The sequence below is a fragment of the Suillus discolor genome (assembly GCF_016758755.1).
Source record: "Suillus discolor strain FC423 chromosome Unknown F5147scaffold_34, whole genome shotgun sequence".
NCBI lineage: Eukaryota > Fungi > Basidiomycota > Agaricomycetes > Boletales > Suillaceae > Suillus > Suillus discolor.
Window position 1 is genome coordinate 292,225 of NW_024541281.1, and position 18,570 is coordinate 310,794.

The following is an 18,570-nucleotide window of genomic DNA, read 5'->3' on the forward strand; positions in this document are numbered from 1 at the left end:
TGTGAGCGTCCCGAGGTGACATCGTGCTGTGACGAAAATGTCACGAACTGCAATGTCCTTTCTTGCACTTTCTCGGTCGTCCATTCGGCAAGCGTTCTCTCCGTGTCTTGCACGCGGCTATGCCGCAAAGAGCTCGAATACTGAACGGGTACTGAACGTAAGTGCAAAAGACACGTCGGCTGCTGAAGGTGAACATGCAGAGTTAGAAAACTACAGTGCTTCATATTAACACTTATTCCAGAAAAGACACTTTCGTCATGTCCACCAGGTACAATCCTGGAAGGATTGAATTATCTGAAAGGACAGCCTCCAGTAATAGCTCTACCTGATGACGAGTATCCTCCGTGGCTATGGGACCTTATGAAGCCGAAAGTATATGCAGATGACGGACCTGGAGGGAAGGCAGAGAAGAAACGGCTCAGAAGGGAGAATCAACAACGTATCAAAGACCAGAACTTCATGAAGACACAGTAATATAACGGTGAGCAATTTGGCTATTCGTACTTAACGCTCTCAGACACATTCCTAAAGATGACTCTGAGCGGCGAGAACTGGTTGCGCTAGATGGGGCCGTGTCAGTTGAGACGTGAGTTACCTTATTGGTACTGTGTCGAAATGTGCTGCTTCGTGTTGAAAATGATAATATTCGCATCTTTGAACACGTGCCTGGACGAACTGCGTATGCAGTGCTTCGTATCGCATTGCATCAAGTGCTTTAGGCCTCCCCTTGAAGCACACATACTTAACTGCAATGCTCGAAGCCACAACTTCAGTATCTTACACCAAGTAGTAAGAACAGAAGTTCGTTCCTTCTCAAGTTAAATGTCGTGACTAAATGAGAGCGGTAGATGTGTCATTTTACTTGAGACTTGATGTCGTGTTGGCACTCATGGTCTTGATTCCTCCTACATGCCAGTTTTCCAAACCTCTTGCTTTAAATTTACCTTTATTTCTTTCACATTTGCGCCTTGTAAATTTTTCGTCATAAGTATAAATGATAAACGATGTTTTATGATGAAGACTTTAGTAGTAACATCATAAATATTAATGTTTTTTTTGCGGCGAAAGCAAGAACTCCGAAATCTTCGATGGACTGGTGACCAGTTCGTTTTACCCGTGATATGTAACTCTTCAGCCCTCCTGCTTACAGCTCCAGAAATTCAAACCTATTATTCATGTGAAAGATCTCGTACCTCACCTTCATAACTAATGTTGCCAATCTCAAAGACGGTTCACTGAACACCGCCTACATACCAAGGCTTGGCAATGTCTGCAACGCTTGAGTTGGCGAGAATCATCAGCACACGGCCCATTAATTCTAAAGATGATAATCTCACCATCAAAAAAGTTCGTAAATTATCATGACACTCCTCACAACATCCACCACCATGCCTGTACACCCATCGGTGCACAAGGCACTCGTGGTTATCCTCCAACTCTGCCATCCTCTGGTAAACACGGTCCACAAAAATTTCCGGACGTGCAGCTGCTTCACGTGCCCCGAATTCATTATATACGCGTCTTTCAGCATCATCCAACAAACGTTGGTCATCCCATTGCCGGCAATCGCAAGTTTTCCACAGTGCTGCGCACAAGTAACAAAACTGCGTCGAGCATCGGCAGGTCATGTGATAACACCCCTGGCAAAGTTCCACGATAGCATGACAACCCGGACAGGTCTGCCACCCCATTTGAGACGCAAGGGATTTGACCACTGATGTTTGGGCATTCTCAGCGCAGTCTTCAAACAAGTGGGCTCGATTCTTGCATGCGGAGCACACACGTGTTCCACAACTTGTACAGGTAATCTCAGACTTGTGGCCAGAAGATGAACCTAAAAATTTGGAGCAGATCTGATTGGGACAGTAGATCCGTGAAGTCGGTGTAGTTGCGAACTCTGCAGATTTTTCCTGGAAATGGGATCGCAAGTCCGATGAAAGCAATGGAAGGAGATTCGCAACGGGAAGAGGCTGCTGGCAGCATCGCACGGGGTAGAGTGTTTCATCCCTGGTAGATGCTTCTACAAGGTTAACAAGGCAACCTCGACAGTAAAAATGAGAGCACGGAGCATTGAAACTTTGCGAACGTCTGACAAGATCACCGCATATGACACACTCCACCCTGGGACAAAGTGATATAAGCCCAAGGTCATGAAATGGAAAATGTGCCTAACCGAGATGGCATCCTGTCACGAGCTGAAAGTTGTCCCCTATGATACTGTAGACGAGAGGATTCGGCGAGGTCGTTCATTTCATCTAGGTCTGGCTCAACTGCACCTGTGATATCATTATTACTGGACATAGTGGAGCCAAACTCACTGGAGAGGTCGTTAGTAATATATAAAATCAAAAATGAGATTTACGAACGACAAAGATACAGTCCATTCGAGTATTTCTTGTGAGTGTGTAGGAATTGGTACCTCATTGCCTCTTTCAAGGGCAAGCGCAGAAAGATGATCATCTTGCTCCCCTTGGTTGATGCGGGACAACACATTGAGAGCCGCACTGTCTGTTTCGAGTGCTTCATCGAGGCTTAGTGCAAATCTGCGGTCTTGAAGTTCGGTCAAGGATGCCTTCAAGTATTCTGCCTGAAAGTTGAATGCAATTTCTTCATCCGTCAAGCAGGCGTCCTCCCGTAACTTTCCTTTGCGTGATCCTTCGACTTCTTCAATATTTAACAGAGATAGTGCTAGGACGAGGGCTTCTGCCTCTATGTCTGACACGCTGCAATAAGTGTTCATGATAGCTGAAAAGAAAAGGGGAATGTAACCTTATTATTATCGGCTCCTAACAACTTACAAGTGCCACTGCCGAAATACATTACATAAGCACAATATCATATTCTCACAAGTTGAAGTCCATATGATTTCACTGGCAGGTGACCGGTAAACAGCTATGCAACTCACATCCTCGTATTAGCGTGGCAGTCTTTAAGTGGTCTGCATTATACTCTATCATGATGGCTACCAGAACTCCTGAATCAACACGAGCGCTGGTCATTAAGAAGTGCTCCGCGGAAGCAACGCCTGTCTATCATCATGCTGTCCTGGAGACACGCCCACTGCAGCAACTAAAACAAGGGGAAGTCCTTGTGAAAATGGGAGCTGTGTCATTCAACCATCGAGACGTGAGTGATTTGACCAGCGTAACATCGGCTGCGGCAAGAACTCGTTGCTCATCTGAACGCCCTGATAGCTTTGGATACGCCTTGGTCAATACCCCGGAATCAACTTTGGAAGTGCCTTCGGTGCTGATGGAGCAGGTAATATCACAGTAATAATCCGAGTTGGGGAAACTGAGGGCATTAACCCAGGCACGGTAATTGCATCGGCGGATTCAAATGACGCACTCCTGAACAAACGCGTCTTCCTGACACCCATGCGAGGTTGGGAAAGCAAACAAGATGCGCCGGAAACGGAGTGGGTTACATATTTGTCTATTTACATTGGCTTACGTCTCATGCAGAGGCAGTTTCGGAATCCTTGGGGGTGGCCGCAACCCTCCGTTAGGAACGTTTTCCGAATACATTGTGGTGGAAAGAAATCAGGTTATTCGTTCTCCAGATCATCTTGATGATATTCAAGTCTCTGCTTGGCCCCTTGGTGGCCTAACTGCTTGGAGGTCCGTCTTTGCCGCGGTACCATCTTCGTCCTATCACTGAATGCATTGAAACTAGAGCTGCGATTGTCAATGCTGAAGCATCCAAAGACCAGAATATTCTTATTACCGGAATAGGTGGAGGAGTAGCGCTTCTTGCCATGCAACTATGTCTAGCCAGAGGCGCTAATGTCTATGTTACGAGTGGTAGCGAGGAAAAAATTAGGAAAGCAACTGCTCTTGGAGCCAAGGGCGGAGTGAACTATAAATTAAGTAAGGGTTAACGATCTCGAACCACTCGTCTTGTAGGTTCAAACTATCTTACAGAGGATTGGCCATCGCATCTTGTTGCCCTTCTGGCAAAGAATAGCGGAAAATCTGCGAAGATTGATGCAGTTCTTGACTCTGGCGGTGGAGACATTATCACACGAGTGAACAGTGTCTTAAAGCAGGGCGGCAAAGTTGTGGTCTATGGGATGTAAGCGAAGGAGGTTTGTTTCTTGAAATGTCACTCAGCATCATTACAGGACCGCAAATCCCCAAATCAAGTTCACCATGCGAGAGGTGCTCAAGAATCAGCGGCTTATCGGTAAGTTTCCCTGCTTGCTTGAATGACAATATTGAATGTGCGGAAGGTTCGACAATGGGCTCCCTCAAGGATCTCACAGACGCAACAACGTTTATGTCAGAGCATCGCATTGTCCCAGTGGTGTCCCATGTCCTCGAAGGACTTGAAGCTGCAGAAGAAGGCTTCGAGCTCATGAAGCGCGGGGATCAGTTTGGCAAAATTGTCATTCGGATTAACGACAAGGCCAAAGCCAAGTTATGATGATGTTTATTCAATTGTTGGATCTGTCGACCGCAAGTTCGCATTGCCCTATTCTGACAACTCTGTCTCGATATCGTTTCTGCAACTGTATTATATAGCCTTAAGATGTGTGGAATCCAACATTATGTAAAGTTGGATGGTCTACTTTTGTACTTCTATCTGAGCTACCATTTTCGTTCTTATGTACGTATCTCTTATATGTACGCGCCTCAGTTCTGCGTCGCATAATATTTGTCAACCTAATGTGGTTGTGGCTCAATTAATTGTGGATCGACGATCGGATGTTAAATTTTCTCACGACTTCCATTCATTGATGACAACATTCCTATTAATACTTCGGGTCCCCTCAGCAAAGTCGGGACAGCCTCTGTTATTCTTGCTCGCCCATCTCGTGAAATGCCTAGCACGCTAATGCTTGTTAGCACCACCTCGAACTCCTCGTCACTCTCCCGATCCAACCATAAGGAGGAAACTGAACGTAAGTGGTCTACGTCATTGACATACTTCGGAACAAATGGACCCATCGGAATGTACTTAGCAGGTAGCATGCCCCATTCAGCACGATCCGTAGACGACGACGACGACCTCACAATCCGTCCTAGACGCAAACCGCCCCAAAAAATTCCCAAACAACATGTCATTACAAACACGATCACATCCTACCTATCCAAATCCGACAGTCGTGAAGAGGTGGTCTCGGTCACGATAAACAGCTCACCGGAGCTGTCTTTCATCTTACACAAACCCCTCCGAAATCGACTATCATTCGAAGACAATTCATGCGAAACTATGCAAGACTTCATGGACGCACACGAATTCTTCACGATTATCACGAACCCACAGACGAAGAATTACAAAGACGTACTTCCTTTCCTCATCACGAGAAGAAAGAAGTTTTTCGAGAAACGTCTGTGGGTCGTACGAGCTACGTTAAAAGCCATGAATGGGGAATGGAGTACCCTGGGTACCTCCCCTTCGATCCATGAGGAGTTTTCGAGTTTTAGCAATATCGCTTGCTTGCGGTTTGGTGCACTGCCACCTGTGGACGTGCTCATTAAGCTGTCTGTCGAGATCCAGACATGCGCGCGCGTCAACATCGATGTAGTACCAATGGAGCGGTTGGTACAGATTTTTGACCGCATGTTTGAGGATTGTCATCTGTTTTTGCGATCGCGCACGGTTGCGAAGGCGGCACCGAGGTCAAGGGCTGCTGCTGCCAAGTCCGCTATGGAGAGATTTCTACCGCTTTCGGGCGGCGTTGATTATTTGATAAAGTTTTGTAGAAATACTTTTCCTAGTCAAGAGATTCGTTACCAGTGGACTGATAGGGGTCGTTTCGAGGATTAAGTCGGGCTGGCAGTAATAGGAAGGACAACACAACGTCTGTAGCAATAGTACAGGAAGCAATAGGCACTTTAGGATACCTTGTATTAGTCCAACAATATATCATAAAACCAAATAATTGGTTTATAAGTTTGTCCTCACAACGTAGCGCGACAATTTCCAAACCAAAATAATTAACTGCCTTCACTTGCCACGGCAAATTTTCTTATATATTGGTTTACAGTCTACGTCGTATTGCATTCATGTTCAGCTGCAAATTGATACACTACGTTCAATGAGGTGTACATGCAATCGTGCTTGTGAAAGTCGTAAGGGAAGAATGTATATTAATATTCGGGTCACTACACGCCCAAAAATATTTCGAGACTTATTTACCGTGACCGATCGCCCAATCACTCTGTCCGGCCGGCTTCCATGAGGTAAGTCGAAAAAGTATAGTCCTCCTGATCAAGAAGCACAAGGCCTGCAGGACATGCGACAGGCGTCACTGATGTCGATGATGATAGAACGACTGCTGATCGCATGTCTCCAGTGCACCCCAGATCGGGTTAGTATCAACGGACTCGATGGGAATACAAGCATTGTGATGCCACGAAACTCCTCCAGAACGATGTTGCTGAATTAGCAGTTGATACCGAACATGAAAGAAATGGTGCTTTGTCGGATCGGCGCATCTCCTGTTGGTAGTATTGCCTGATTCAGGATCAAGGTAGGTATCTCGAGTATCTCAGAGATGACAGGCAGACGTTCGACATTATGTATTTCAAAAGAATATTTGTGGGCAAGTCCTTTCTTGACGAGTACGAGCTTCCATCCTAAATCGAACTGGTGTAAGGTGCGGTCAGTTGTGTGCATTTGCCTGACTCACCGAATCTTGTACGCTGAATCAAGTCCCTGTTCGTAGAGGTGAGCAAATATTAGCACCGATCAGACTAACCATACCTGACCACCCGTTGAATTGGGGACACTTGAATATGTTTTCGTAGCTGTCTGCTAAGAAGGCATCCATAAATAAACATACTGAGCAGCATCTGCGACAGTCTCTGTTAGCCCTGCACACACAAATCCACCATCCGGATATTGGCCTAAATCAAACTGATGAAAATGCTCCGACATACAAAAGAGGGCGGAAGTACAGTGGAACTTGCTTATCCAAACCAGTCTGTTGGAGGTAACCTCTGTAGGTACTAACGTCGCGATGGTCTTGAAAACAAGCTTCTCGTTCCGAGCGACCCTCGTCAGGTCCAGTTCGGGGCCGAAGGCGAAAAATTGCCAGCTAGCCTCGGTAATTTCGCCGGTTAAACGTAAAAACATCCTATCGGTCGTCAATATGAATATCCAAGCTTGAGCATCAAGAGTAGAAGCGCATACGACAATTCACCAAAGTTCCTAAATCGGTGCCAATACTTTCGAAACAAAGACAACTTGATTATGAGCATTCTTCCATCGAATATATGGAAAACAGGCTCACTACTCCATCAAGACCGATTTCCTTTAAACGAATATCATCAGTGGTAACCCGTACATCGTCTGTGATCTCACATAAAAATAAATATCTATGGCATCCTCGTCAGATTGCTTGGACGAACATGGTTCGGTGCCCGGATCGCCAAAATGGTGACATCCAAGATACGAGTCACCCTAGAAATTAAGACATGTTTCACATCTTCTCGATCAAGGTTGCCACGCGGAGAGTTCGAAGAGCCTTGAGTGCCTGGATGAAGTTCTCATGAATGATGGCGATGAACATTTGCATCACAATGAATGGAGAAAACAATTCATATCAACGAAGGAAGGTAATACGTATGAGCATTTTTGGCGACTTACAATTTGCAAATATAAGTCACAAGCATAAGAAAATGATCACGATCGCCACCTGCCCAAGGGAAATCTCCGCATCTGCTACCGAGTACAAACATTGACAATAGGTAGCATGATCTCGTCCCATACCGTCCGCAGCAGTGCTATCAGCGTTGTCCTCGGCTCCTTTGAGTCCATGCGAGCCGTGTCCTGTATCACGTTCGCGGAGTGCTTCTCGAGCATCTTCAGATCTGTGAGAGCGAGAGACGGGAAGGGAACGTGGTGGGGCTTCCCTGACACTGAAACAATGATGGTGTTACAAGAGTATTCGCTAGCATTGAGAATAATGACTGGGCCGTGGCGGGCTCCCACTTGCAAATCTTCATATAATGGCGGGAGCAGGAATCGCGAGAAACCTTGCAGATTGCGGATTTCAGCCACTACAGCTTCCCATTGCGTCGTAAGTCTCCTGTACTCCGTTTCTGCCCGATCAGCAGCATCCCGGTCTGCATTGCCTGCAGAATTCTGAGCATCAGATAGGCTCTTGCTGAGCTCCGAGAGTCTATGAGCTAGCGGGATATTGATGGACTTGAGATCGTCCAGCGGAGCCCTAAGTCGACAGGCTAGCGACCATTGCTGGTCGTGACTCTGCTCCTCAAGTTCAACCCCTGACCCTCGTTACAGATCATTACGACGAATAGCGCATGGTGTTGCATTCATGGGTAGGGATTGAGCACTATCAATGGCGATTAAAGCCACCAATGAATCTTGGCAAAGACCAATGGCCTCCTCGACATCTTTTCTCTTCCGTGTTTGTGCGAAACGAGAGCAGAGTGCCATGCTCAAATCGAATAGATTTCTGTGGCGCTCCGGATGATCGTCCTGCTGTAGCAACAGAAGCGATTTGCGGCACAGATCAATGACCTCATCAAGGCCCTCTCTGGCATGTAATTTATCATGTCTAGTTATGAGCGCGGCAGCAAGGTTGTTGAGCTTGGTGTCACGATTTGAGCGCCTAGGTGAGCATGACGCCAGTGCTTTGCGAAAGAGGCTGGCAGCTCTGTTTATGTCATTAATGTTATAGCATTCATTGAAACGGATGAGGAGGGCACGCTCCAGGCCGTCCGATGACGCATTATGATATTCGTGCCCAACAGGGCGTAGAGGCAACGCTTCTTCATAGAGAGAGATGGCCTCGTCGAGATCGTGAGATCCCCCTTGGTAATCGAAGCAGCTACGGAGGGATACGGTCAAGTTAATCAAGTAGGTAACACGGTTGGGATTTCCCTCGGGGCCCATAGAAACAACTTCACGACCAAGTTGTACGTTCCGATCTAGATCATCAAAGCCGCATTGTCGAAAGCGTGCTTTTACTGCCTTTGCAAGCTTGTTGACGGCGCTGGGATTGTTTTGATTTTCCGGAGGACATAGCTTGAGTACGATTCATCGAAGGTAGATGTCTTCATCGGATGCATCTATGGGAAGATTGTTGCATGCCCGTATCACATAATCGACACCATTTTTGCCGATCGCGATGCTACGAAGATAGGTGTCTTCAGAACAGAGAGACAGTAGCTCATGACAAAGCTGTGCTGCCTTGAAGATATCAACGGTGATAGAATGATAGCTGTAGCGCCAAATCAATGCTTCGGCGAGATAATAAAGAGAAGCTGGACGGTCGGGGTGGCCTCGCGGACGCAGTGCAAGGGCATCGCATAACAAAGTGGTAGTAATGTAAATGCCTTGAAGATCCTTGCGGATATACCCTTGAAGGCGGGCCCATGCAAGGTTTGTGAGAGCTGCCGCATGGTCTGGATGATCGACCGGACACTGGTCCAGAACTAACTCAAAATAGTTCATAGCATCGTCCAGGATATGGACTCCACCCCTGCCTCTCATGTAGTCGCATAATCGTATGTGGCCCACATCTGTGTCTCGAGAAATCCTGCAGTCACCGATGGACTAGAATTTGCATTCCGTCAGCAGAAGCCAACAGCACGAAGGCCGGTGTCGCTCACATCAAACGGTACACTGCCATCATTTGCGCGAGCAATCCCAGAAGCGACTTTCAGTGTGAGAGAAGGGCAGGGGCCTGTAGCACCTCCCGTGCGCTCAGAGTCACTGATGGTCAAATCATTAGCACTAGCCCAACTTCCATCTGCAGATTTACATTGAGAGTTGGTGCCAGTGAGATGGACATTGGACATCGTCTCCGTCCTTGGATGTGTCAAGGTCAGACTCTGGAGTCGAAATTAACGAGGCGGAGGATGGACCAGCTTGTGCAGCAGTGTAGGAGAATGCAGGCAAATCTGGGGGATGCGTATTACGAATCCGATGGTCGGGAAGGTTAAGCGTGTGTTTGATTTGCCTGGACATTTGTGGCAAAATTTTGCCCATCGTTTATCGTTTATTGCTCATCCTAGACCTAAGATCAAAAGTTTTTAAAATCGCAAACGACATGCCCCGACAGCTGCGTGTTCGCACATCCCGATCAAATTACTATGCTTCGCTTCCGACTATAGGCGACGAAGAAGATAGTAGCGGGAGTGACTATGCCCCCGAGGATCTACATAGTAATGACCCCGAAAATCGGTCTAGGCCTCTACCCTCGATAACGCGAATACGACCGTCCCATAAGCCCCCACAGTTTGTACAGGCATATACTTCCAAGATGTCTGCTCCGAGAGCTGCGAAGATGAATGCACTGCCAAATCCTAGCGTCCATCATCGACACAAAGCCATGCCAGTTTTTCTTCGTAAGGAAAAAGTCGAGCGACTTGATGCTCCTCCTACGCTCTTCAACCCACCAACGATTGTGTCAACCAATAGTATGACATCAGAACAATTTCTAACGGATCGCATCAGTAGGGCTTGGGGTTATAACGTTGGCCCTGGTCCTGTATGGGATATCATGGAAGACCGGTCATGCTTCAAGGAGGCTTTGGAAGGAGAACAGAATCCAATAAATGAGTCGTTCAGGCGTCCCAGAGTCCATCAAGATGTTGAGGTGAAACCTGGATGGACGAGACTGAATGAATGGTGAGCGCTTCTATGTCTGTGCTCATTCGAATAGCTCAATGTTGACTTCTCAGTGATGCTGCGAAGTACTTTCCCACTGACACTGTGCTAACAGATGATGGTCAGCCGCGCCCCCCTGCACCTGTACATTGCTTCCTTGGACCGTATGGTCGCCAGACTCGCGTTGAGATGGCTATGTTCGACAGTCACGCTACATGTACGTTCCTCACCACTTTTGCAGACGTTCGTCACGACTACAATTCCCTTATTAACAGCAGAATATATGCCTGGCAGCACATCTTTCGTCTTCAATGTTGGATCTCCTGCGTGGGGCGTAGACTGGTGCCCGACATATCCAGATGACCGACCCCGTAAGACAGAGCGCTCCCTCGTCAGTAGGCGCTGCTCAAGATGATACACAGATCGAGGTTATAAACATTACCTGGCGGTCGCCCCTTTCTCTTCGCGGTCGCACTCACCGATGATCGGTGCGAAAGTCCTGCGTCCCGTTCCTGGGTGCATACAAATATGGGGTTTGGAGTCCAAACGAGAGAACACCTCGCAAGAAGACCGCTCGCTGGCCGGTGAGATAAAGTGCGAGATGGTCGTTTGCTTAGAGTCAGGGCCTGCATTCGAAATCAAGTGGTGCCCTCTTCCCTCGCACGATCAGGTTTGTTTACGACCTGTCCACGCCTTCACACTTTGCTGATGGTGGGAGCGCAGTGGAATGAAGTTCATATGGAAGAACACCCGCGAAAGCTAGGGCTACTAGCAGGGACATTTGAAGACGGTTCGCTGTCCATATATGTTGTTCCAGACCCAGAGGATGTAAGGAGTAAAGATGATGACTCAACACGTCCGACATCTGGTGGGTGGTTAGCCCTTATTTATCAACACACGACCGAGATTGGTTGACAAAATAGTACATATACCCGAACCACTTCTCCGGATCGAGCTAGAGGAAACTTGCTGCTGGTCTCTTGACTGGGCTAATAGTGAAACCATTGCTGTTGGTTGCACAAATGGTCTGAACAATGTCCTTCAGTTGAAACGCTCCTCATCACAGTCATCCTGAAGGTTACGTCGCTGTATATGACATTGGTCACGCAATCAGGACAGGTCAGGGCTCAAGTGAGTTCTCGTTGCCCTCGTTTATTCCATTGTGACGAAAATTTTCCAAGACATCCTCCCAACCCATTACATTTCAATACATCAATCCGCGGTACGAGCCCTTTCATGGATTCGTATCCCGCCGACGAATGGCTCTGGCGTGCCATCGACCTCCGAGGATCCAACAGTTCTGGCTACCGGCGGATACGACGGCATGGAATGTCTGATTGACATTCGAGAACCACATGGAAATATTGTAAACAGGACACGGGGTTAGTGCCTTTGACAAACAAATGTATTTCTCTGATATACGTTCCTAAAGATGTGATCAATAGCACCACATACTCCCCGTTCGCGGGCGGACCGATCATGATCGATCACGACAACAGCGTCAAAGCATATGCAATATCTCCTAGTACGCTAGGCAGAGGGCACGTACTTCTGGAGCCCGATGGACCAGTGTGGGTACGTGCCACAACAGTCACTATCACTGCGCCGCTGAATAAAATTGCAGAGCGTCAGTGCATCGGAATACCACGCTCAGTTAGCGGTCGGTTCAGCAGATGGCTCTTGCGTAACAACCAACACTCTGAAAACAACAAGGAGAGGAGGGTCGGTCGTACGTGTCCTGTGACGATCATAAGCATTCTTCTCTCAAAGTCTTAAAGCCATTCTTCTTCCGCAAGATCTTTCAGTTGGACTACAGCCGAAAGACAGGAGAGTTTCGTATGTTAGACCATTTCCTTCCGCAAGTGAGTGACATTTGAGATACACCTCCGTTGTTGCTGACACTACGCCAGGAAACTCAAGAAAGGTCCACAAAATTGAAAGGGAAACAAGCCAAAAAAGATGAATCTGAGACAAGCACCAGTACTGGTGTATGGCCATCCGAAGTAAGCGTCCATCGTGTTACTTGGAACATGGGTAATGGTCTGGGCGGAGCGCCGCTACTCGCGTCTACTACGGGTTCAGGACTATGTAGGGTGGATTGGTTGCTAGGACGTTGGATCCGGAACAAGGTACCATACGTGAATGTGCCAAACATGAGGAAAGAGGTTGACGATGTAATGGACGAGGATAGTGGGGATGAAGCTGTATAGTTGATGTATCAATCCTTATAGCACGATAAAAATTCGGATACATTAACGTTAACGTTGTCATTCACTAGTAGGCCACCTGAGACTCACGGTAGTCCATCCGTATCTGCCAGTAGCAACGAGCGCACAGCGACCAGTCACCGCTACATATCGATATCGTTTTCGTTCATTTTCCAAATTTTTGATGCGCGCCCTATGTGCACTGCTAATGGATGGTATTGGGACAGGCTATAGTTGGATCTTTGGGGATGGTGCACAGTTGGTGGGCCAAACAGTGCATGTTGAATGAAGCGGAGAAGTTTTGCAAAGCACTGCAGTACGCAGTCAACGTTCATGTAAACATGACGCGTTTCCAAGATGCGAAAGACTATTGATCACTTGTTATCTCAGTTTGACCCTGGATCTATCATTAGCGTTCACCTTGGGCGCAAGGCTCTTGCCTTGTATATTGAAGCGAAATGATGCACTGCTCCCATAAGGCACTTCTTCGCCTTCCTGACGCACCACCAATGGCTGCAATGACCAGCAGCGACCTGGAGGCCATCTTGCACGCTACAGAGCGGCTCACTCAATCCATGACAAGCGAAATCCATTTTAACGAACCCAAAACAAGAAGTGGAACACCCCTATCGGACGTCTCGCGGCTCTCGCCCACCCCCCAAGCGTGCTGTACTACTCCGCCTCCTTCTCCAGGGTTGACATGGTGTGTAAAGTGAACGATTATCTCTTGACAAGGAAGACCACTAAGCACTCTGGCGACCTATAACATTGCGTTCATAGTGGCACACAGGATCATTGCACGAATAACGAATGGCACAAAGCTCCACAAGACAGAAAGGCGACTTTTTGTTTGTCACAAATCTTTATCAAGTTTCTGAAACGAGATCGAAATCCGTGAGCCTTTCGACCTTGAAACATTACTAGCCTCACCGCTGCAATAGAGTAGAATGTATTGCCTGCGGGGATAAGGTCCCAGCGAAGCAAAGCTTCCGTGCGCCATGTGCTCACCACTATTGCCGGGAATGCATCGCGAATTTCGCGAAAGCGTCCATGAAAGACGAAACACTCTATCCCTTGCAGTGCTGCCAGATCCGAATGGCAGCAAAGAAAGTCGATCGACAATTACCTAAACCACTGCAGACACAATTCCGTGCCAAGACTGTGGAATATTCTGTCCCACCGGCTACACGAGTGTACTGCGCAAATCAGAAATGTTCTGCGTTCTTGTGCTCCTCGGACACGCGGAATCGCAAGGCGAATATGACTTGCCGTGTGTGTGGCACCACGATATGTCTCGCATGCAAGAATAGGAGACATCCGGGAGAAGAATGCTTAGAAGCAGGACTGCAAAGAGACTTAAAGAGACTCGCAGACGATAAAAACTGGCAGTCGTGTCCTGGCTGCCGGGCGATCGTCGAACGTACAGATGGGTGTAGCCACATCACGTGTCGCTGTTCCACCCACTTCTGCTATCGATGTGGAGCTCGCTGGCGAAAATGCTTTTGCCACAGAGACTCGGCGGGGGATCACTAAGTCCCCTGTTATAGCGGGAAGACCATGGTGAGGCAAAATACCAGATATACTCTTGGCTTATTCATTAATTTCAGTGTTAGTCAATTCAGTGCGAACGATTCAGATAATAGGAAGCATATGCAGCACCAAAGAGATGTCCAAATCTCCTAGATGTCTCGTTATGGACGTACCCTTCTGTTTACGCACTGTATGGTACACAGACACACAGACACGATACAAGTGTATAGCCTTCGCAGAACAACCTCGTAAAATTCACAATTCGAACCAATGTCTATATGTATAAGCATGTTATATCCTTGGTGTATGTTTCAGTTACAGTAGTTGATGAGCTTCGTCCACTTGCTCGCCGTAGCATTGCAGCGCTGACGCTATCACAAAGGTCTAAGACATCAAAGTCTCACAACTGAGATGAGTAGGACATACAATGCGGAAGAAATCGATCTACGTAGAAGGGGCCACGGCGATGCGTCGAGTTAGACGGCCCACTTCAAAACCTACTGTAGATAAATTAAACCCACTCTATCGCAGCTTCAAGTTTTCATTTAACGGATATCTTTCATTTTCGAGTTTGTGTACGGTCAAGTTCCTCCGAGTGAGCGAGAAATGAACTGATTTGATGGCTAAGAGCTAATATCGTCCGGCACGCACTGCTAGTAGGTGAGTCTCTGAGCAAAAATCCTCGTCCCCTGCCCCTGCGAAGCAAGATATGTCAAGGCAAATACCTTATCTAAAAATCGAACTAGGATATTGCAGTGTTACAACCCACTTGTCAATGTCAACTTACCGCTGCCCCGGTACTAGTGAATCATCCTATAATGGCTCGTTTCTGGTCTGAGCTTGGAGAGCGGCGCGCAGATCAGAGCAGGTAGGATAATTGTATAAAGAAAGTGGAACTGGCAGCACAAACGGGAGCTGTGAGATTGTATGATGAGTCATCAGGAAATCTGCATATTACTTAATGTTCCCTTAATGGGGATGGGCAACGCCTGCAAACAAAGCGTGTCATTATGTAAGCACGGTGCTAGGGAACATCAGCAAATCATCCAGTGCCTTTTTGTACCTTAAGTTACTTAATGTGACTTAAAAAATACTGTTAAGGCAGCTAAGGCGAATAAGTCACTATTGATATCCTTAGTTCAATTTATTTTAAGGCCGAGGTCACTATAAGTAGGTCTAAGACAATCAAGGCAGCGACAGAGATCAAGGCGCTTGCTTATTAATATATTTACATTACCACATCATTCCGAATAGTTGAAAAATAAGCATGCGACAAACAACTCGTTCATCGCAGAGATCAACCACTGAAATTCATATATTCCAATAAAAAACATTACAGTAAGTTTTATTGGCGCTCGTCACGTCAATCGTTAATGTGACACTAGTACACTGCATGTCTCCGAAATCTGTCTATCGCGGTGTAAAGAGTTGATTCTATGTGGGCGCTACAAAAGTGTTACCTTAAGACTCAGAGTGCGAGTGTGATGTTCGTCCCAAAGAGACTGCCTATAGAAATGCTCCTTGATAAAAAGCAAGGGATATCTTGTTAAGATCGAAGGTGAGAGAAGGAAAAGCTACCAAGAGTGCACTCGGTGTTCCGAGGATGTGTCCGAAGTACTGAAGTACTCGTCCGAAGTGGTCCGAAGGTGGTCCGACGTCTAGAAACGAAGGTCCGAGGTTGCGCGAAGCGTCCGAAGAGCTTCCAATGAACAGCGAGTGTTCCGAGAGAAGTACGGCGGGTGTATCGAAGTATAAGACTCGTGAAGTATAACTAAGCAAAGCCTATCGGGAGAACTTAGAGACAGCGAAGAGCGAAATGGCAGTGGTCAAGCCAAAACAATCATTCTGAATGAACAAAGATTGATTGCGTGAAGTACGACTATCTGAAAGTGACTCTACTAACTGTGACTTGTAGCAGGGAAAGTGAAGTGAAGTGCGAGTAGCTAGCGAGGCAGATTATATCCTACAGCGTGAAAGTCCGGAAACTGCGTAGGTGAAACCAGTAGTGAGATAAGACATCCGAAATGTAATAAGACTCAAGGTGAGCTGCTACAGAGATATGCATGTAATAAGATGCAAGGCGTGTATAACTGACGGGCCAACAACATATGTGCCCCTAGACATAATTAATAACAGATAATCAAGTGAAGAACGCACCAGCAAAGTCAAATGGACATGGACGGGACATGGTATGGAGGACCAGAACTGTATACAGGCCTCGGAAATGGACGGACGACCTTCGGACGACTCAAACGAATGCACGGAACTCTCGGAAGGTAAATGGAGTGTTGAGGAATGTGTATGTGGGATACCCTTAGAATTGGCAGGATACGAGCCCAACACCGATCCAAGTGCTACAGCGGGCAAGGGAGGAGGCACCAATTGTTACAGGCATCCGTAACACCTACAGGAGCCCCAGCTCTGCCTACGCCTGCCCCCGCTCTGCTAGACTCCCCGCGCAGCGGTGCGCCGCCCGCGCCTAGAAAGACAGCGGTCTGGACCGCTATGACCCCGCCCCTGGCCCAGATGGCCTTGTACCTGATCCATGGAGGCTGTACGCCTCATGGTCACCCTAGATCAGCGCATGCATACCGCATGTTGCTTCATGAAGATCCGGAGCGCTCTTGGCTCTTGGCGCTTCCTGTACCTACGCGCAGTCACACTTGGCGCTGCATGCTTGATCAGAGGTTAAGCCTCATGTATCTTATCTGAACCTCATGTCTTGTTATCATAGATCCTAGATATACTATTGATTACAGACTGAGCTAGAATACTTGTAGTACTTCTCTATAAGTAGACACAGATTATTGTACTTAGACTTTACTTTAATCTACTAGGTTCATCCCCAGAACTTGCTCATCTAAGCCTTACCAGCTTCCTTGTGTGAGACTGCACTTCTAAGTCGCCCCCTTACGACTTAGCACGTATCTGCTAGCCCTGCATCTCGACGAGCGCCGTCCTACCGAGATCGCCGGAGGAACCCTTGACGTTCCGTCAAGCCGAGAACCACCCTCAGCTTCAGTAGACTCACTCGAGTCGTCGCTGAGAAGACCTATCCTAGTTCGCACACGCCGACCGACGGTCAGCGTAACACCAATGGGGAGATATGATAGTTCGGGCAGAGGCAGTGATCATGGCTGAGGTGATTGCAGAGGAAGTGGAGGCGAGAACAGAAGGAACAGAGGCCTCACTGGGCTTCTGGAAGAGGGGGAAGGGCTGCTTCTGGAGAACGGAGAATGGAGACGGAACATGTCGCTCGAGAGCAGAAGGGGCGGAGGCCTCGCTGGGCTTCTGGAAGAGGGGGAAGAGCTGTTTCTGGCCCATGAATTGAGACGCTCGAGAGCAGAAGGGATGGAGGCCTCGCTGGGCTTCTGGAAGAGGGGGAAGAGCTGTTTCTGGCCCATGAATTGAGACGCTCGAGAGCAGAAGGGACAGAGGAATAGTGTCATCTCGGTGACTCTAAATTTGTGCTGTCAATCTTGTACTAGTGTATAACATGTAGAAATGCAAACCTTGAGATTCCACGTCTGCTCCAGATGACGAAGATATCAGTCTTAAAACTCTCTGCAACTGGCGACAAAGCCATGGTGAGCTTGCAATCAATCATTTTAGCACGATCAAGCTCGAGACGAAGGAGCCATGGCGACTGGAGATGCAGCTTGGACTCAATCTCGTCGGGAATGGCAAAGAATGACTCTACGAAGACAGAGTCCTCCTCGATGATGGTGGAGCTTAGGTCTGGGTCATACCAGATCTCCACGGCTGCGGTCACGGTACAAAATGAGGTATAGGTGAGCTCTTGCTCAATGTTCTTGGCAAGCAGACTCTCTTCAGCAATGTCAGGCTCGAGGTAGACAGTGAGGGAGGGAGTTTTGATTTTGGTGGCAACATTGATAATCTCCTTCAGACGTGGGTCACCAAGTGTCACATTCTTACTGGAGACACCAGCCTAATGGAATGTATTGAGCATCATCTGCGTAGCTGGTTCACCAATGGACTGACCTGGGTTCACTAGCGACAATGAAGCTTGACAGGTAGATAATGAGGATTAGGGCCGTCTGTCTGGCGCTGTTATTATGTACTGTCCCCGCGAGGTTCCAATGTCTGGTGGGGACTCTAAAACCATAAGAGTCAGGGTGTTGGAAGTCGGAGCTACTTATCAATATCTGCTTTTTGGTCAAGTTCGAAGTCAACATGTCTAACAAACCCCGGGAGATATGAATTCTCGTAGAAGATGGCAGTTGTT

At 47.6% G+C, this 18,570-nt stretch overlaps 8 protein-coding genes across 8 annotated transcripts; 5 read left to right on the forward strand and 3 right to left on the reverse strand.

Annotated features, from left to right (window-relative positions):
* The first annotated feature begins 45 nt into the window (after positions 1 to 45).
* On the forward strand, positions 46 to 666 carry F5147DRAFT_699946 (mitochondrial ribosomal protein L37-domain-containing protein). Its single transcript, XM_041437654.1, has 3 exons — positions 46 to 188; positions 242 to 481; positions 532 to 666. The coding sequence occupies exons 1-2, from the start codon at positions 53 to 55 to the stop codon at positions 472 to 474; spliced, it is 369 nt and encodes a 122-aa protein (XP_041291792.1). The 5' UTR covers positions 46 to 52; the 3' UTR covers positions 475 to 481; positions 532 to 666.
* Positions 667 to 991: 325 nt separating this feature from the next.
* On the reverse strand, positions 992 to 2,751 carry F5147DRAFT_699948 (uncharacterized protein). The gene is made up of 4 exons (XM_041437655.1): positions 2,367 to 2,751; positions 2,174 to 2,317; positions 1,338 to 2,121; positions 992 to 1,278 (listed from the first exon to the last, which is right to left on the reverse strand). The coding sequence occupies exons 1-4, from the start codon at positions 2,738 to 2,740 to the stop codon at positions 1,222 to 1,224; spliced, it is 1,359 nt and encodes a 452-aa protein (XP_041291793.1). The 5' UTR covers positions 2,741 to 2,751; the 3' UTR covers positions 992 to 1,221.
* Positions 2,752 to 2,958: 207 nt separating this feature from the next.
* On the forward strand, positions 2,959 to 4,425 carry F5147DRAFT_746199 (uncharacterized protein; the record flags this gene model as incomplete). Its single annotated transcript, XM_041439823.1, has 8 exons — positions 2,959 to 3,126; positions 3,195 to 3,261; positions 3,313 to 3,418; positions 3,471 to 3,620; positions 3,676 to 3,869; positions 3,924 to 4,074; positions 4,124 to 4,185; positions 4,232 to 4,425. 8 exons carry the CDS (start codon positions 2,959 to 2,961, stop codon positions 4,423 to 4,425), a joined length of 1,092 nt encoding a protein of 363 aa, XP_041291794.1.
* Positions 4,426 to 4,739: 314 nt separating this feature from the next.
* F5147DRAFT_699953 (uncharacterized protein) lies at positions 4,740 to 5,865 on the forward strand. Its single transcript, XM_041437656.1, has 2 exons — positions 4,740 to 4,903; positions 4,964 to 5,865. Exons 1-2 carry the CDS (start codon positions 4,822 to 4,824, stop codon positions 5,770 to 5,772), a joined length of 891 nt encoding a protein of 296 aa, XP_041291795.1. The 5' UTR covers positions 4,740 to 4,821; the 3' UTR covers positions 5,773 to 5,865.
* Positions 5,866 to 8,247: 2,382 nt separating this feature from the next.
* Positions 8,248 to 9,468, reverse strand: F5147DRAFT_578678 (uncharacterized protein; the record flags this gene model as incomplete). The annotated part of the gene is made up of 2 exons (XM_041431451.1): positions 8,248 to 9,000; positions 9,181 to 9,468. The coding sequence occupies 2 exons, from the start codon at positions 9,466 to 9,468 to the stop codon at positions 8,248 to 8,250; spliced, it is 1,041 nt and encodes a 346-aa protein (XP_041291796.1).
* Positions 9,469 to 9,986: 518 nt separating this feature from the next.
* On the forward strand, positions 9,987 to 13,287 carry F5147DRAFT_699964 (uncharacterized protein). Its single transcript, XM_041437657.1, has 13 exons — positions 9,987 to 10,608; positions 10,662 to 10,804; positions 10,863 to 10,958; positions 11,010 to 11,257; positions 11,311 to 11,455; positions 11,511 to 11,612; positions 11,665 to 11,718; positions 11,769 to 11,969; positions 12,020 to 12,162; positions 12,212 to 12,316; positions 12,366 to 12,449; positions 12,498 to 13,161; positions 13,215 to 13,287. Exons 1-12 carry the CDS (start codon positions 10,028 to 10,030, stop codon positions 12,795 to 12,797), a joined length of 2,202 nt encoding a protein of 733 aa, XP_041291797.1. The 5' UTR covers positions 9,987 to 10,027; the 3' UTR covers positions 12,798 to 13,161; positions 13,215 to 13,287.
* F5147DRAFT_761599 (uncharacterized protein) lies at positions 13,288 to 14,661 on the forward strand. Its single transcript, XM_041440536.1, has 4 exons — positions 13,288 to 13,497; positions 13,575 to 13,688; positions 13,736 to 14,354; positions 14,408 to 14,661. The coding sequence occupies exons 1-3, from the start codon at positions 13,304 to 13,306 to the stop codon at positions 14,325 to 14,327; spliced, it is 900 nt and encodes a 299-aa protein (XP_041291798.1). The 5' UTR covers positions 13,288 to 13,303; the 3' UTR covers positions 14,328 to 14,354; positions 14,408 to 14,661.
* Positions 14,662 to 17,808: 3,147 nt separating this feature from the next.
* On the reverse strand, positions 17,809 to 18,273 carry F5147DRAFT_578636 (RNA polymerase II largest subunit; the record flags this gene model as incomplete). The annotated part of the gene is made up of 1 exon (XM_041431447.1): positions 17,809 to 18,273. A coding segment is annotated over one exon (465 nt), but the record flags the coding sequence as incomplete, so codon positions are not given.
* Between the last annotated feature and the right edge of the window lie 297 nt (positions 18,274 to 18,570).

Bases quoted from the DNA above. Each gene is read 5' to 3' on its own strand.
- F5147DRAFT_699948 (XM_041437655.1), bottom strand. From the start codon at position 2,740: ATGAACACTTATTGCAGCGTGTCAGACATAGAGGCAGAAGCCCTCGTC. The intron at 2,122-2,173 runs GTTAGGCACATT...ACTTTGTCCCAG, and splicing joins CGTGACAGGATGCCATCTCG to GGTGGAGTGTGTCATATGCG. The intron at 1,279-1,337 runs GTGAGATTATCA...CGCCAACTCAAG, and splicing joins ATTTACGAACTTTTTTGATG to CGTTGCAGACATTGCCAAGC.
- F5147DRAFT_699946 (XM_041437654.1), top strand. From the start codon at position 53: ATGTCCTTTCTTGCACTTTCTCGGTCGTCCATTCGGCAAGCGTTCTCT. The intron at 189-241 runs GTGAACATGCAG...CACTTATTCCAG, and splicing joins AGACACGTCGGCTGCTGAAG to AAAAGACACTTTCGTCATGT.
- F5147DRAFT_699964 (XM_041437657.1), top strand. From the start codon at position 10,028: ATGCCCCGACAGCTGCGTGTTCGCACATCCCGATCAAATTACTATGCT. The intron at 11,456-11,510 runs GTGGGTGGTTAG...TTGACAAAATAG, and splicing joins CTCAACACGTCCGACATCTG to TACATATACCCGAACCACTT. The intron at 11,970-12,019 runs GTTAGTGCCTTT...ACGTTCCTAAAG, and splicing joins TATTGTAAACAGGACACGGG to ATGTGATCAATAGCACCACA.
- F5147DRAFT_699953 (XM_041437656.1), top strand. From the start codon at position 4,822: ATGCCTAGCACGCTAATGCTTGTTAGCACCACCTCGAACTCCTCGTCA. The intron at 4,904-4,963 runs GTAAGTGGTCTA...GAATGTACTTAG, and splicing joins CCATAAGGAGGAAACTGAAC to CAGGTAGCATGCCCCATTCA.
- F5147DRAFT_761599 (XM_041440536.1), top strand. From the start codon at position 13,304: ATGGCTGCAATGACCAGCAGCGACCTGGAGGCCATCTTGCACGCTACA. The intron at 13,498-13,574 runs GTGTGTAAAGTG...TTGCGTTCATAG, and splicing joins CCTTCTCCAGGGTTGACATG to TGGCACACAGGATCATTGCA. The intron at 13,689-13,735 runs GTGAGCCTTTCG...CCGCTGCAATAG, and splicing joins CTGAAACGAGATCGAAATCC to AGTAGAATGTATTGCCTGCG.